The sequence below is a fragment of the Leptonotus elevatus genome, chromosome 21 (genome assembly GCF_054856555.1).
Source record: "Leptonotus elevatus isolate MCC_2025b chromosome 21, RoL_Lele_1.0, whole genome shotgun sequence".
Classification (NCBI taxonomy): domain Eukaryota; kingdom Metazoa; phylum Chordata; class Actinopteri; order Syngnathiformes; family Syngnathidae; genus Leptonotus; species Leptonotus elevatus.
Genome location: NC_141259.1, coordinates 13,866,694 through 13,883,301, shown reverse-complemented (window position 1 = coordinate 13,883,301; position 16,608 = coordinate 13,866,694). Strand labels below are relative to the sequence as shown.

Below are 16,608 nucleotides of genomic sequence, written 5' to 3'. Positions count from 1 at the left end.
GATAATGAATGAATTAAAAGGAAACCCAAAGTATTTATTACAACCTCACTTATCATTCTTATTTGTAGTGCAACCCTATTTCCTTTCTAACATTTATTGTCTCATTTTAAATAATTTTACTTACTGTCAAACTCGTGAAAATAAACTCTGGTTCCCCGGAGGAGTCACTGAACGCAGCATTTACGTCACAGGATGGCGTTGCAGTGGGACTACAACAATGGCCCCGACAGTCATTCGACTCCTCATGAAGCCTACCCCGGCGTGTTGGGCGGAGCTATCAGCTCAACAGCCAATTGTTTACCTGAATGGGAAAGCGCTTGCTTGATTGACTTCAACTGCAGCCAATCAGCGGCCAGCGTTGTAAATCCATGAATGGCGCTCATTTTGACCATTGACAAGTGTCGGTACCAGTTGATTAAAACAATAAAATAATAATTATATTTTAACCCTTTATTTAACAAGTTGAAACATACAAAAATGGCAACAGTCCGTTTCCATCAAATATTAACATTGACAAATTCATTTATAAATTAGCAGTTAATTTTTGCAAATGTTATAATATAGGTTTCTAATGACAATACAACTTATTAGTAAGAGCTGAGGATGTGTATTTACTATTATGATCGTTAGTAAGGGACGACAGAAACACAAGTTGGCGCCAGAGTATTTTGTAAAAAGCTTTTTCATTTAAATAAATGTCGTGTATTCTCATCATGTCAGCAGCAGAAATGTTGAAATTATCCCTCCGGAAGACGCTCGTGCGGGCTGCCTTCAGCGCGCCTTGGCGACGTCACAACGCTATTTTGCTTCCTCTTGACCTGCATCATTTCCTGCTGCTGCTTCAGTCGGACTTCCTCCAGACTCAAACAGCCACCTTTGAACACACACACACACACACATACACACACACAGGTTTACACTTGGATTATAGGAGCGTTTATGTGTACTACATACTCCAAACAAAAGGGGGCAGTGATGTCCATCCATCCGCTTTCTATTGCGCTTGTCCTCATTATCGGGTTTATCTATGTAGAATTTGTTCATCTTCGCTAAAGCTAGCGAGGCAGTCGTGCCAATTGTGCCTCACCGACGCTGCTGGGCTGGATGTTGACGTACGCCATGGCTCTGCTCAGCCTCAGCTCCTCCAGAGCCGCCAGCTCCGCCTCCGCCTCTGCTCAACCAATCGCAACAGGATGGATACAAACATCTGACTGAAGCAAATTAATCCAATTTTGTCAAACCCAGGGCACTGCCATTTTATCCTGCAGCGCCCCCTGCTGTCAGCTAAAATTGTGCCCTCGGGCTCGCATTACAAACGTCACAGCTTGCCTATTTTCTACCTTTGGTAATGTGAGAGCAGAGGGCGCTACAGGACAAAATGGCGCCACCCTGCAATGGATGAAATTGAGGAATTTTAATATGTGGACTCACTTTTCTGCATGTCTCTTCTCTTCTTGGGGTTCGGGGGGATGACGGTAAAGGCTTTGTGGCTGAAAGAAAACACAAAAAAAAAGCAAATATGACCAAGACAAGCGAGTGAGGAGTCACGCCAGGATGCAACATCACGTGAAGAAGTCAGCAGCTTGCTACAGGCCGCTTGATCCTGATCATCAAGCCGGTTGCACGCAGCAACAGATGGCAGCACGCACGCACACTGAAGGTTTTTATGTGACGACTTGCACACGTGACGGCATTTGAGATTTTCTATCGCGCTTGTCCACAGGATCCGACTTTGGGTGGGCTGGAGCCTATCTAAGCGGACTTCAGGCGACACCCAGGACTGTTCGCCGATCAATTACAGGGCACATAAAGACAATCAAACAAAAACGCATTCCTCCAAACTTACGAACTGCCAGTCAGGTAGACCTAAAAATGAAAAATGTCCTATGTAGGTAGATCTCATTGGTCGACAGCTCACCTGTGAATTGCCAGCTTCTGAATGCTCGCTCGCCCCCGCCGTCCGGGACGCTCGCCGTCCTCCCGCCACTTTGCATCCCAGGCGGCATCCTGCTTGGTGGGTCCGGCTCGGGCAACGGTGGATCTGGACCTGCTGGGGCGCTCGCAGCCCATCTGGGAGCGACCCGTCCCCTTCTGCGCCGGTCTGGGGCAGCTGGCCGCTCGGCTTTGGTACACGGGTACAAGTTTGCTCCTCTCTTCCAGTGCTTTGTGCTTGATCATCTTTGTTGAAGGCATCCTGCTTGGCTCTGGTCCACAAATGTCACTTCCTTTAATGAGGACATCTTCTGCGCCAAAGTATTAACGAAGCGCAGTGTTTCTCAAGTGTCCGGGTTGCCATGGTGCTCCAACCACATAAGCTCAACCGAAGTGTGATTGATTGAGCGCAGTTTCCGGTTGAGACCTTCAAAATAAAAAGGCTTTGTTTTGTGTGGCAATTTGTAGCGGCGTGGAGCACAATACATCTACACCTTCAGTCACTCTCCGTGAGCTCCTTTTCGTTACCAAAAGAGCAGTAGGACCATTTGGACCTTGACATAATACCAGCTTCTCGTTTATATTTTTGCTTTATTTTGGAGGGCACATTTCTGGTTTCCGTCACCGTGGCCTGAGTCGTGTGCTTGACGACGCTGGCACTAAAGTATGTGAGTGACGTCGCATTTAGGATTTATTGACAAGTCGCATTAGTGTCACCTGTAGTCTCGTGCCGCGCTTTGCGAGTCGTCCTTAAGTGAACACTTTATATTTATTTTAGGAAGTCTTTCACTTTTGTTGCAATAACGAGAGATAAAAGACGTGAACAGTAATAAAAAAAATACCAAATGAGGGAGCAAAACGAAAACGAACAAGTTTATTTTTATTTTTATCACAGAGAGTCCTCCAGAGCTGTGTGGCGCTGTTTTTCATTAGCGGGCGAACACAACTGTGCCGTCGCTGGAGCTAAAGCAGGTAGCCGAGCGAAGAGGGAGGTCGTAGCCGCGAGAGGTGGGCCTCGGGCCGGCTGCCTTCCCGCCACAAACATGGAGACAGAATGGCGGCCAGACGAGTCACCATCAAAACATGATAAAGACCAAGCAAGCACCCGGCTTATCAACTTCGCGTGTGAGCTAACAGTAGACAGTCATAGACGAAGGTGCATGTCATAGATATGAATTGATACATAGACCCGTCGTTGGAAAACGTCAGCGCGTCCGCCATATTGAATGTGTCGGTTTTGACCGTAAAATAAAGCCAAATTAATAGCCTGAATTTGAGAAATGGGAATATATTTGGGCAACAACATGCCTAGGTTTTAATCTGATTAGTAATGTTTACTCCAGTCCCAACAGTGCAACCTTGACCTGCGAGTGACCTGGTTTAAAACTTTTACAAGTTTTTCTCCCGTTTTGTTTTTTGGCTTGGTGTTGCAGCCAAAATTAAATATATATAAATAAACATTGTCACACGCTATAAGTGGGGAGTAAATGAGCACTACTATATTTGCTGTAGTGCTACCAGCTCTTGCTATCTTGCCATACAGGGCCACAGAAAACTTAAACGACAGGGGTTGTTGAAGAAACAAGAGACAGTATTTTCAGTTCTCTGTGAGAACTTTGGGAGGTAGTGATAAATCCGTAGGGGAAAAAAAGTAGTAATACACTGTTGTTATGACTTGCGGCTTGTCCAAACATATACTTGCAATTAATTTCTTGAAATTCTTTTAGATTTTCATTTTATTTTACAATACCCAATTTTTCTTAGTCATGATATAAATCTTGCTGTGAACAAAATGGAAACAATAAATTTTAATGGAGAGCTTGTACTATCTGCATGCTTTATCAAGGTATTTATCAGAAGTGCAGTGAAATTGAGAGGAAATGTGAATATTTACTTTGCAATTAGATTTTCAGTATGTGCCCGCATTTTTATTTTTTTTATCGCTGTGCTACTGTTATAAAAATCTAACAATCTGTTGCAAAAAAAAAAAAAAGTGCCAGTTCAATTTCCCAAAAGTAATTATTCGTAAATCATAGTAGTAAATAATGTTTTTGGCGCTACTGTGCCACATTTAATATGGCAGCGATGTCGACGTACGATATCGTGCCAAGGCGGGGTCGATGTCTATTTTGAGTTTCGGGTGACGAGGAAGTCACCAGTGACAGCGACTACACTCCCCCAGACTCCACTAGTCTCGTCCACCCGTCCGATCGAGTAGTGGGGCCGAGGCAACCCAACCACACGCCCTCGCTCTCTCTCTCTTTGGCTGGCTGGCTGGCTGGCACCGTGCGCCCGTTGTCGCGGTGAGAATGTTCCGTGGAGCGGATGGAGCAGCGGATGGACCGGGCCGCCGCGCTACGCTGACACCAGAAGGCAAGAACCCGCCGAACCGAGCCAGCTGACACTTGCTTAGCATCACTCGTGTTGTTAGCCTGACACTTTGCTAGCCGAGGCCTGCCTCCGTGTTTTTAATTATTATTATTTGCCTCCTATTGAATGTGAGTCCGCATGAAGAAATTGCACACTGCTAATCCTAATATTTTTTTCCTCCCTGATATGATAATAACAACAATGTTAGGATGTGGCTGTCGTGCGTGGCCGTGCACCTGCTTGCGTGGCGACATCGCCCAATGATCACATATTTTATTTCATTTTATATTTTTACAAGCTCTAATTAAGCCGAGGCATATAATTTGACATGAAAAAAAATGTCACGGCACAACACCGAAAAAGTGGCCACGCAGGTTCACTATGGACACTGCCATCTAGTGGAAGAGCAATTAATTGTTCTTCCACTAGATGGCACTACACGTCACTGGCATAGACAGGCAGAGAAATATATTTACATATTTACTTTAAATCAATTCAGCAATTATTTAATAAAAATAATGAATGCAACATATATTTCAGGACTGCTGAAAATGTTCAAATGTAACGCTATCTTAATGCACATAATGGAAAATGCCATTGACGTGCTAACGATTAGCATTGATCATCTTCGGATCCCTTTGCGTAACAGATTTTGAGTTACGCGCATGGTCATAGAACTAATTCACTTCATTTGTCATCAAGTATATGATCTTAATTATGTGTCGATTTTTAGGCCGCTAAAGCCTTGCAGGATGGACAAGGAGGCGGTGGGTGCGAGCCAATCAGAGCGCGGACCGGCCTTCTCCTCCGTCTCGTCGCCATCCCCGGCGCCCGCCCCGACGCCGCCCCGTCTCACGCCCAACCCCATGCTGCTGCAAGACTCGGCGGCGCCGCCGCAGACCCCCGTCACCTCCTCCCCGCCGCCACCGCTCACCCCCGCGCCCTCCCTCTCCGCACCCAAGATGGCGGCGGCGGCCAGGACATCCTCCCCTCACGTCCTGGTCCCCGCGCCGCCCAAACTGACCACCACGGCGAGCCCCGCCCTGCGCACGTACGCTCGCCCCATCCTTCCCTGCGCCTCCAAGACCACCGCGCACACCTCGCCGTCTTCTGCATTAGACGCCGTCGCTTCTTTGTCTTCGTCGTCCTCTTCTTCTTCTTCGTTAACGGCCAAGATGTCCGCCGCGCTGACCAACGGGAGCGCGAGGAGCGTTCCCACGCCGACTTCCAACACCATCACGCCCTTCCACACGCCCGCCAGTCCACCTGGAAGACAGGTAGCGCAACGCTCGTTGTGTCGAGTGTTATTATGGTGGTTACCTTGGCAACCATATAAACAACTGTAGTACCCTCAACAAGTTAAGCTCACAACATCCCTGAGGCCAACTTGAATGTATGCTACGCTAACGCTAACCCCCCGCCATGTGCAGGCGCTGCAACCTCACCCGGCGAGCTCGCTCGGCCTCCCCGTCGCCAGGCACAGAACTTCCCAGCAGGCCTTGCTCCTGGGAAAAGGTCTCAAAGGGCCCGGCGGACAAGAGCAGGTGTTGCTCAGGGCTCAGATGGTAAACACGCACGCACACACACACACACACACGCGCACGCCCATGGGGGATGCTGCCGTGTCCATGGTGACAGTGAAGGCAGCATCCAAGAGGTTTCATGTTACAGTCAGGTTGGTTATATACGGTTAGGTTCTTACAACGGGTAAAGTAACTAAGTAGAAGTAACTAATTACAGTGGTGCCTTGATTTATGAACAAGGTGCTTTAAAAAAGAACATTAAGGAACTGAAAGTCCATTTTAGGTTTAAAACTAGCGATAACTATAGCGAAAATGTCCTTCATTTTCATCTTTTGCTAATTCATATCATACATGAGAATTTTGGGTTGAATTTATTTCCTTTTATCACAGAAGTCTTTCCGGCAGAGCACTTCTGATCAAGTGGGCGGGGCTTGCTTTGATTAACTTTCCGCAGAGTTGGTTTAACACTCAATAAATCAACTCTAGTCAAATAAATCAGTGTTAAAAAATACACTTAAGGGGGTTGAAATCAACTCTGAAAATTTGAACACTCCAATTTTTGCTGTTTATTACATTTTCCGGGAATTATGACGTTATTAGATGTTACAAGGTCAAAAAGTTGATTAAAGTTTATTTAGAAGGAATTAGTTTACTTTATTACTCAATACTTAGTGACCTTTTTTTTCTTTATCTTGCACTTGACAAATACTATAAAAAAAAAAAGAATACTTAAAGTCATAAATTACTCAAATAAAGCAATTTTGAAATAAATACTAATAAACCCGCTCAAAACAAAATCAATCAAAATCTAATGAAAATTAGGTGGCACAAATCTGATGCAAATTGTGGTCCAACTGTGTGCATGGGTGGACTTTTCATTTTCTTTTGGTCTTTTTGTAGACGTGCGCAGGTAGAAATCTGCGTTTGCGCAGTTTTGGGAGTGAACACAAATGGTTTGTTTCTCGATCAATGGAAGCAATTCAGTCACCAAAATTTAAAATGCTCATGCCGAGCGCACGTCTACCAAAATATTCCTTGGTGTCATTTGCTCTTTGTACTTTTTGTGACATTTTCATTTGTCAGTGTGCCATTTTTTTTTTTCTCCGATCTGCGCTTTTGCTGACTTGAATGTTTGAATGTGAGCCAAGTGGTTGTGTTTGCTCCTGTCCGCTTGTCTTTCCTGTGCTCGCAGCTGATTCTCACGTCTGCTATGCGGGCGGGCCCTTCTTCCACTTCCTCCTCCCTCGCTAACCCCGCCTCCGCCCAGGTGAGCAACGCGGGCGCGCCAAGCGGCGTCACGCGCCGCCGCTTGACAGCCGTCTTGTTTTTGTGCCGTCTTCTTGTCAGCTCCACAACGTGACGGCGAGGCCGCCCCCGCCGCCCTCCCTGGCCGCGCCCCCCTGCCTGCGTCTGAAGCCGCCCATCTCGGCCCCGCCTCTACTCTCTCGCCCGCAGACGGCGCTCTTCCCTCCTCTGAGGCCACGCCCCCCGACCGCGCCTGGCCGCCACCTGGCAGTGCCGCCTCCAAGTAAGTCACACGACCGACAAAGTGGAATCTCGTGATTTGCTATCCATATGGCTCTGAAAAATGTCATCCGGAATTTAAATGATGAAATTAAAACTGAGGATGATTTTGATTGGTCACCTTGTGTTCATCTTTTGCGTCTCTTCTTCCTCCAGCGCTTTACTCGCCGGTGCGAGCCGTCCCTCTGCGGCCCAAACTTCATTCCGTGCGAGCGACGTCGCCGCGGATTCCCTCCTCTCTTCAGTCGCCGCCAGCCAGCCGGCCCCGAACCGAGGTCGGCGTTCTCCCCGCGGCCGTCACGCCGCCCGCCGCTTCATCCTTAGAGACGGCGCCGTCCGCTTCACGCCAACTACAAATCATTGCTCTCTCTTCGGCTCGCCCGCCGCCGTCTTCCGGTCAAACTGTGCGGCCTACTTTGTCCAGACGGGAAGTGCTTCCGCTTCTTCAAAGCGCCGCGTCGCCTCCCTGCCGGAAGGAGGGCAACGCTCCGCCAGGAGGAATCCAAGACGCCGTAAATGACCAAAGACAGGAAGCTGAGGAGGAAGCGGGCAAGATGGAGGCAGAGAAGGACGCCGGCCTCAGGCCCAACGACCAAATGGAGGTGACTGAGGAAGGCCACGCCGGCGCAACGGCACACGGCGAGCGGGAAGACGCCATGGAGCTGCAAGTGGGAGGGGCCGCCGCTTCCGAGGTGCCGTCGGCTGTCGATCGGACGCAAACGCACGCACATGCGGATTCGCTCGTCACCGAGACTTTGCTTCCGGAAGAACTTCCCGTCCGGCATCCGGAACCGCTTCCTGACCCGCGTCTGCCGCCGGAACCTTGCGCGCACGGCGTCAGCCCACCGGAACTTCCTGGCAACGAAGCGAGCCAGGAGGAACTCCATCGCAACAAAATTGACGAGAACGTGTCCGCGCATTCAGACAACCAATCAGGTATGCATGATTTTTGGCAGAAAAAATTTGATTATCGATTAATCTGCTGATCATTTAAATATATATATATATATATTTACCACCCTCTCTGCTTTGAATGAGAAGTCCATAGTATGACCTTATCAAAAATAATTCATGAAGTACACATGGTTATTGTTATTAAATGTGTCAATAATAAAACCATTCTTACTTGTTTACAATTGGATGTTTACATCCTTGAATTTTGAGGAAAGAAAGTCTTTGAATCATTGAAATGTCAAGTTTAAATATAACTTGAAAGGACAATGACAAAATAAAAGTAAAATAAGAATTGAGTAAAATAAAAGCAACTGAAAAAAACAGTAAGAACAAATACTGACTTTCTGTGTTTTGGCCTCCAGGGGGCAGTGTGAATACAGAAGAAAGTGGCGATTGAATTCTATTAAAACTCGTTTTTCACATATTTGGAAGAATGTGTGCCTTTGCGTAGTGTTATCTTACCTGTGGGTAGGTGACCTCACAAGATTTGTGAGTGGATATTCGTTATTTAAAGGAAAAACACTCCCGAAGTCGATGCTAACTTCCTGTTAGCATTTGAATGGGATCCTTCCTTCGCTTTTAGCATTAGCGCTAGGCTAGGCGATGTTTTAAAAACAAAATGTTTTGTATTTAAATATACAGTGGATGTAATTATTAACGCGGTGTGTTTACTTTTACAGTTAACTCCAACTGCGGTGTCATTAAACAGCTTAAAGCACGCTTAGGGACAACAGAATAACATACGCTACACACTTGCTAGCTGTTATTGCCACGCAATGAAAATGGTGCATTCAGGGTACTTTCACAGTGTCGGAAACTTCAGCTTTCTTCAATGTTTAAACGCCAATAATCGGCCGATTAATCAGTCGGGCCCTGGTGTGTTATTGTGTGTTATTGTGTTAACTGTTTTTATTTCAGCGTTGTCCAGCCTGTCGTCGCAGTCTCCGCCCTCGTCCCCGTTCACGGATCCGGCCTCTCACGCCGTCGCCCAGCCGCTCAATCTTAGCCAATCGCAGCCGGCCGTCGGCGAAAGCCCGCCGGAAGCCGAGCCGCCCCTCGACCGATCAGAAGAAGAGCCAGAGGGCCCGGCGGCGGCGGCGGCGGGCGGGCCGTGGGAGTCGAGGGTGTGGCCTCAAGGCAGGGACGTCTTGACGCACGTGGTCGAAGGCTTCGTCATACAGGAAGGACTGCAACCCTTTCCTGTACGCACGCAAAAACAGACAAAACGCACACGCTGTGTGAAAAACAGGTCAATGTTGAATTGACGTCTTAAGGTGAGAACAATCTCGTGTCGTTTCAGGTGAACCGCTCGTCGCTGCTTTTGCTGCCTCAGCCGCCGCCGCCGCCGCCTGCACGGGCGCAGGAAGTGAACGGGAGCAACGGCAAGGCGGCGGTGACGACGATAGACGAGGCGACGGAACACTCGGAACATTCGACAGACTCGCAAGATGAGGACGGCAAAGATGCACAGCACCATGGAACACGTAGGAGATTCTTTGGCTGCCTTGGGAACGAATCACTGAGTCGTTCGCAATTGTCCAGTCGCTAAAATCCTGGAAAGTGGGTGGTCCCCAACCACCGGTTCTCGGACCAGAAACTGGTCCATGCCCGATAAGTTTGGGGAGCACTGCTGTAAAGTTGACCAGAAATCCCTTTTTGGCGATTCCCTAATCACAAAGCAGTCAAGCCCCGCCCACTATTCATGAGCCAGTTTTCATGTAAATTTGGTGAAAAAAAGAAGAAGAAGAAGAAACCATGAAATGAGACCACAACCCCGTCAATCGGTTTGGTCCTGTTGACGTTTGTCCTGTCCTGTCTTTTGCGTTTCAGGCGGTTCCCATTGCGAGCGCGCCGTCCTCCACTGCCAGTTCTGTGGCAAGAGAGGCCACGCCCACAACTTCATGCGCTCCAAACGCTTCTGCTCAACTTCCTGTGCTCGCGGGTGAGACTCGCCGTATCTTGGACTATTTCTACCGTCATTTTCTTTGGCACCATTTTTGCTTGTTGTGGTTTTCGTACTTCACGGTTGACAAATATTTGCGACTTTTTTGGACCCAAAATCTGAGATTTGATTCGAAGGCCAAACGGCCCGAACCAAAGTCAAGACAAACTCTTCTTTGTTGTTACCGGCAGGTTCAACGTCCGCCTGACCAAGCGGCTGCGAGCGCTGAGCGCCGGCAGCCGCGCGGAGAGGTCGCCGCGACCGGTCCTCAACAGGGCGCAGTCCGTGCCAGGGAAACCGCTCCTGCTCAGACTGGTAACAAACGGGCTGTGCAATTAAATCAAAATTCAATTACAATTTCAATTATTACACTCCACTATTATAAAATAAGCATAATTGTAAAAAAAAAAAGGAGAAGATTATTAATACTAATTTTGTTGTTTAAATTGATACATTTGCAACCTTTTTATTTTATTTAAAAATAAATGAAAAATTCCAAATCCAAAAGGAACTTGCACAATTATTGCATAAAAAATAATAATTTTGTCTTACATTTTTTTACGCTTAAACATTTTCTTGTTTTGTACCACAAAATAAATGATCGTCCTAATCGTGATATTTTTTTCATAATTGAGCAGACTACAACGCCGTCCGATTGTTGCTGCTTCAACGTTCTTGTGGAAGTCCATATTTGGGCATAGCAGCCTAGTCAGTCAACTTGTGAGCAATTTTTTGAGGGATGTCATTTAACTCCTCGCTTGCAGCCATTTTCACTGAAGCAACCCCCTTCGCTCCCGGCTGTTTTACTGGATTTTGACAGATTTTGCAAGGCCCGCAGAATATTGTGTTCTATTGCTATAAAAACAAAAAAAAGATTAGTTTTTCTTTCATCAAGAAAAAAAACCGTATAATTCTATCTGTTTTGTTTTGCAGCAATTAGCACTAGATTATAGCTAGGTTTTGTCAATATTCACATTCCTGTCGAAAACACTGTCAAAAAGATCTCGTTGCAACATGGCCCTGGTTGATCTCTTATACTCTGCTGCCACCTGCTGGCTGTAATAACTACCATTACTTTAAGCCACCTCTCTCATGTCAGAAGCTGTATCAAAGTCTTCGTAAAAAAATATATAAATAAGTATTAAAAAAAACATATTTATATGTTTTTGGGTTTGAAGAGGTTGAGGTGCTAATGACATTTTAATAACAACGTCTCCGCAGCCTCGTGATCTTTGGAGTGCCGGACGCAGGGACAAGGACACCAAGGAGGACAAGAAGGTCGTGGCGGCGGAGGAGGAGGAGCGCCAAGAGGAGGAGGAGGAGGAAGAGGAGGAGGAGGACATGGAGGCAGAAGGAGAGGAGGAAGACCAGGAGGACGAAGGAGAGGAAGAACCAGCGGTCGCCGTGACAACCAGGATGGAGAGTCCAGCGGCGGACAAAGCGAGGACGTCGACAACCGCGGCGGTCACCGTGTCCACGCCCACAAGCACCTTTAAGCCCGAACCCTCGCAGTGGACCGTGGAGGACGTCACTGCCTTCATACACACGCTGCCAGGTGAATGCGCGCACACACACGCACACACACAGGTGCATTTACACACACGCGCGTGCATTTCAGGCTGCGGCGAGGTTTCGTCGGCTTTCCGTCTTCAGGAGATCGACGGCCAAGCGTTGCTGCTGCTCACCGAGGAGCATCTGATGGGCAGCATGAACATCAAACTGGGGCCGGCGCTCAAAATCTGCGCGCACATCAACGCGCTCAAGAACCCGTGAAGAGCGAGACGGGAAGCGCCGGGCACATAAATATGACGACCAATAATAATGGAATCGTTTTGTGAATAAGCTGCTGAAGACTTGAAGGATTTTCAACATTTAATATATCAAATTTGTCTATTTAGTTTTTTTTAGAACGTGATGTCCATGACAAATCTATCCCGTAGCTCACATAACCACTGTGTGTGTGTGTGTGTGTGTGTATAAAAATATGGCAAAATCAAAAATAATAACGATAGCTCAACTTTGTATGTGATTGATGAAAATGTGATGTTTTATATTCTCCACCCAAAAAAAAAAAAAGGAAAAAAAAAAGTGCGCTCTTAAACGGCCACATTTTTATGATATCCTGCTTGGAAATATTTAATAAAGCAATTAATCTTACATTTGCACGTCTTTTATTATTTATGAGCAAACTGATATTACGGACGACGAGTAATAATCTTCACGGATAAGAACTTGTTTACGTGCAGTCAATTTTCAACTCCCGCTTACATATTGCAATCTAAGTCACAACTCACGGACGTCATTTACACTTTTAATAAAAATAAAAATAAAAACTACTTTCATGTCACTCACCTCAATAATAAAGTAGTCTGTATCCTCCAAAAGTGCTTGTGTCCTGCGTCGGCCATTTTTGTTTACCTGATTTGACGTGAGCAAAAATATTGCGTTGTCACAATATTAAAATTACAGCTCTAAAATGTCCTTTAAAAAAATATTTGGGTAAATAAAAATAGCTTCTTTTTTCTTAAATAATGAAAATCAACACATTGACGGCTATAAACGTCAAAAATTCATTTGAACTATTTCTATTTAAAAATTTTGCCCACTTTTGTTAACAAGAGTATGAAAACCTATAATTTTTTCTATTGCACATTTAAAACGGATATGAAATTTGTGATTAATCGCGAGTTAACTAGTGAAGTAATGAGACTAATTAAAAATTTGAATTGCCTGACACCTCGACTTTTTGATCTTTTCTTTAAAAAATAAATAAATAAATCATTCACTGCCATTGACGGCTATAAACGTCAAAAAATCATTTGAACTATTTATTTTAGTTTAAAATCCCCCCCCCCCACACTTTTCTTAACAAGAGTATGAAAACCTAGAAAAAAAATATTGTACGTTTAGAACCGATATAAAATTTGTGATTAATCGTGAGTTAACTTGTGAATTCATGCGATTGCCCCTCATTTTTAATAATTTTTTATGAATTTTTTTATGAATTTATGGCAGTTTGTGTTTGTGATGACGTCACGCGACAACACATACTCGGAGATAGGATTACGACCCGCGACCTCGAACCTTCCGCCCCACCCCCTTCACGCCCCAGGATGCATTGCGTCACGTCAAGCGTTAGCACGATGACATCACCGGAGCGGAGGCCTGACGTGTGCGCTTTCCATTGACACGCAAACGCGCGCGCGTGCACGTGCGCGCACCCGCGGAATGTGCGGACGCATCAGGACGGTGAAAGCGCCGACTGCTCACAAAGTCCCTTTTGTGCGTGCCGGCGGCGCCCGCCTATAAAGTGCGGCGTCCAAATTTGGCTCGCCTACACGTACGTGTGTTTGTGTGCGTGCGTGGCTGACAGCGTGAGGTCGCCGCAAAATGTCGCAGTGTTCGGGAAAGGTGAGTGGTTGTCGAGCGGAAACCTTGTCGGGACGGATCCTAACGAGCGCCTGTCACTTCCCTCCACTCCCTTGGCCAGATCACCTTCTTCGAGGGCAAATGCTTCACCGGCAGGAAGTTAGAGGTCAGAGGTGACTGCGACAACTTCCAAGACCGCGGCTTCATGAACAGGTCAGGATGGACTCTTGTTGGTTGTGGAAGATGCTTGGTCGGGGTCGCTTGCAGGTTGAAGGTGTGCGTCGCGATTAATCGATTATTCACTGGAATGTCCAAATCGTTGACATTTCTAGTCAATACCCTTCCATTTACAACAGATATTCTTTTTAATAATCGATTCATCTTGTCCATTGTTTTTGATTAATTATTAAAAAAATATAAATATTTTAAAATAATTTTACAAATTAAATCAAAAACATTATTTTAAATTGACGTAACATGACATAAAAGGATGATTCTGACAAAATGTGGTACTGAACATCTGTATTGTTATCAAAAGTAAAAGTATCTTACCTTGTAAAAATAAATAAACATGAGGGGTCGATTCAAAATTTTAATCGTAATTAATCGCATGACTTTAATCGCAAATTTTATATCTGTTCTAAATGTACAATAAAGTTGTTTTTTTCTAAGTTTCATTATCTTCTTTAAAGTAAAGGGAAAAGTTTAATAAAAATATGACTGCATCTTTTAGTCATTTATACAGTAATTTTATAATTCATAAAATTGAGCTAAAATTAAAAAGATCTACTGTACCAAACTGTAAAAAAAAAAAAACTAGTGTGATATTGATTTATGTTGGTTATCTTTCTGCCACTAGATGGCATAATTGCATTTGTAAGACGTTGGTGACCCGCTCGATGCATTTTTCTTTTCATATTAAGAGCTTTCTAATCTTTAACAAATAACTTGTGAAATTCTGCACATTTGTAAAATTATAAAATACAACTTGAGCCCAGTCTCCACAAATATATGAATTATTATGACATTTATTACTGCTAAATTTGGACGTGGACGCGTCTGCTGCGTTGCCACTGGAAAATTCCGCCAGTATCGGCTCTACACAATTCGATTCGTTTGATAACAGATTTAGGGTCGATTGTTAATTGTTGCGGCGCGAGCCGAAGCGGATCCGAGCCGGAAGCGTCCGCTCGGCGCTCCCCCGGTGAGCAATTTGTGCTCGTGCGCTTGTCAGGGTGAACTCCATCCGCGTGGAGAGCGGCGCCTGGATCTGCTTCGACCACCCCGACTCCAAGGGCCAGCAGTACATCCTGGAGCACGGCGAATACCCCGAATTCCAGAGGTGGAACTCGCACAACGACCACATGGGATCCTGCAAGCCCGTCCGCATGGTAAAGGCAACGCTAAAACGCGCGCGCACGCGCGCCTGCAGCTGACAGCTAAAAAAATTCAGATCCTTACTAATACCACCCGGTGGCGCTATTAAGCTAATTTACACCACACAAGGAAGGCCAAAATATTAGGTACAATTTGATCTTGACTTTTGAGGGTGAATGTTTGTTGCATGTCGAAATTTTTTTGTTGTTGTAGTTTTCTTTTTTTTTTGGCTTTAATTAAAAAAAAATTGTAATATATAATGAATGAACAGTGTTAAACATACCTGTTGAGCAGAAAGAATCCTTTCAGCTGCCTGAGCTCCCGTTGCTCTGCTTATATTGATAGCAAAGGTAGAAGCGGCGTTTTTGGGAGGTCTCTGATAGGAAGGTCTAATAAAAAAAAAAATGTTTTTGTTGTTGTTGAAGCGCACAGACAAAAACAAGCTGTTAGAACACTGAGACAAGTCAATGCAGCTCTGCTTAACCGTGCAAGAAGCCCCCACTGGGTAATTCAACTATGACAGCACAAGAGATTCCATTGCCTTGTCACTGCGACCTTATCGTCAGACGCCAATGCTGCAGCTCTGCTTACCTTTTTGGCTTTGACATGATAGTGCTTCGTCGTCCGCCGTGCAATTTAAGATTACAAATTAAATTGTTGACCAACTGAAAAAAAAAAGTACTTCAAAATGGTAACACACCATTGAATTAAGTTAGTCCAAAGTGACTCCAATCTAAAGTGATAAATAGTTTGATGAACTCTTAATTAATTAATCTTAATACTTTGAACTAACTTAATTCAATCGTGTTACCAATTGAAGCAATTTTTATCCAAATTGGTCAATTCGTAATCTTAAATTGGTCGAACAATTCTCTTTTGAGACTGTAGGGGCGGTGCTTATTATGCTAATGAGCTCCACCGTTACATTACAAGTGAGAAAAATTGAGACGCTTTCACGCACACGGAAAAACAAATCCGACATCTTATATCTTTTTTTGGCGTGCGCAGCACGGAGAACATTACCGCATGGAGTTGTTCGAAGGTCTCAACTTCTCGGGCCCGAGCGTGGACGTGTGCGACGACTGCCCCTTCCTGCAGAGCCGCGGCCTGGCCAAGAACTGCGTCAACTCCGTCAAGGTGTACGGCGACGGCGCGTGAGTACACAGCCGCCAGTGGAACGTGTGCGTGCGCGAGCGCGAGCGCGCGCGTCCGGCTCACGCGTGTGACCCGTGCGCAGGTGGGTGATGTACGAGGAGCCCAACTTCCGCGGCCGCATGTTCGTGCTGGAGCGCGGCCACTACTGCGGCCCCAACGAGTGGCAGGCGCAGAACCCCAGCATCCAGTCCATCCGGCGAGTGGTCAACTACTTCTGAAGCGGCCAGCGCCAAAAGAAGCAGACGTCATTAAGACAACTTTAAAAAAAAAAAGGATTCTTCTTTTTCTCATGTCGCCCTCCTCCGGATGTCCGAGCCCTCGGACAAGCTCGGCGGAGGAAGTCCGCCACGTTTGCCAAAAATAAAAGTCTGACATGTCCTGCGTGTGCTCTGATGTCACTTCCTGTTGCGCAAAAGCCAATTTGTCAATAAACGCCATCCGACAATTTGCTAGAGTGCTTCT

General features: G+C 45.8%; 3 protein-coding genes and 1 long non-coding RNA gene across 9 annotated transcripts; 2 read left to right on the top strand and 2 right to left on the bottom strand.

The window, feature by feature from the left end:
* Positions 1–435: 435 nt before the first annotated feature.
* LOC147156036 (uncharacterized) lies at positions 436–2,308 on the bottom strand. 4 transcript variants are annotated; one of them, XM_086066280.1, is made up of 4 exons: positions 1,919–2,308; positions 1,432–1,490; positions 1,088–1,211; positions 436–874 (listed from the first exon to the last, which is right to left on the bottom strand). In XM_086066280.1, exons 1-4 carry the CDS (start codon positions 2,191–2,193, stop codon positions 799–801), a joined length of 534 nt encoding a protein of 177 aa, XP_085922406.1. In that variant the 5' UTR covers positions 2,194–2,308; the 3' UTR covers positions 436–798. The 4 variants fall into 4 exon arrangements, 3 of the variants coding, with proteins under 3 accessions (XP_085922406.1, XP_085922405.1, XP_085922407.1); XM_086066279.1 differs by having other exon boundaries at positions 1,088–1,171; XR_015092128.1 differs by having other exon boundaries at positions 739–874; positions 955–1,171.
* A 556-nt stretch (positions 2,309–2,864) lies between these two features.
* On the top strand, positions 2,865–12,402 carry phc3b (polyhomeotic homolog 3b). Of its 3 annotated transcripts, XM_086065658.1 has the most exons (13): positions 2,865–4,305; positions 5,036–5,579; positions 5,733–5,867; positions 7,018–7,092; positions 7,173–7,353; positions 7,506–8,285; positions 9,222–9,505; positions 9,604–9,787; positions 10,134–10,245; positions 10,437–10,560; positions 11,467–11,523; positions 11,584–11,800; positions 11,864–12,402. In XM_086065658.1, exons 2-13 carry the CDS (start codon positions 5,055–5,057, stop codon positions 12,016–12,018), a joined length of 2,829 nt encoding a protein of 942 aa, XP_085921784.1. In that variant the 5' UTR covers positions 2,865–4,305; positions 5,036–5,054; the 3' UTR covers positions 12,019–12,402. The 3 variants fall into 3 exon arrangements, with proteins under 3 accessions (XP_085921784.1, XP_085921783.1, XP_085921785.1); XM_086065657.1 differs by having other exon boundaries at positions 11,467–11,800; XM_086065659.1 differs by lacking the exon at positions 7,018–7,092 and having other exon boundaries at positions 2,866–4,305; positions 11,467–11,800.
* Positions 10,433–15,381, bottom strand: LOC147156034 (uncharacterized). Its single transcript, XR_015091970.1, has 3 exons — positions 15,275–15,381; positions 12,598–12,663; positions 10,433–10,572 (listed from the first exon to the last, which is right to left on the bottom strand). It is a non-coding gene; the product is annotated as an uncharacterized LOC147156034 (long non-coding RNA).
* Positions 13,494–16,523, top strand: crygn2 (crystallin, gamma N2). Its single transcript, XM_086065664.1, has 5 exons — positions 13,494–13,656; positions 13,736–13,827; positions 14,849–15,005; positions 16,000–16,145; positions 16,229–16,523. Exons 1-5 carry the CDS (start codon positions 13,636–13,638, stop codon positions 16,362–16,364), a joined length of 552 nt encoding a protein of 183 aa, XP_085921790.1. The 5' UTR covers positions 13,494–13,635; the 3' UTR covers positions 16,365–16,523.
* Positions 16,524–16,608: the final 85 nt, after the last annotated feature.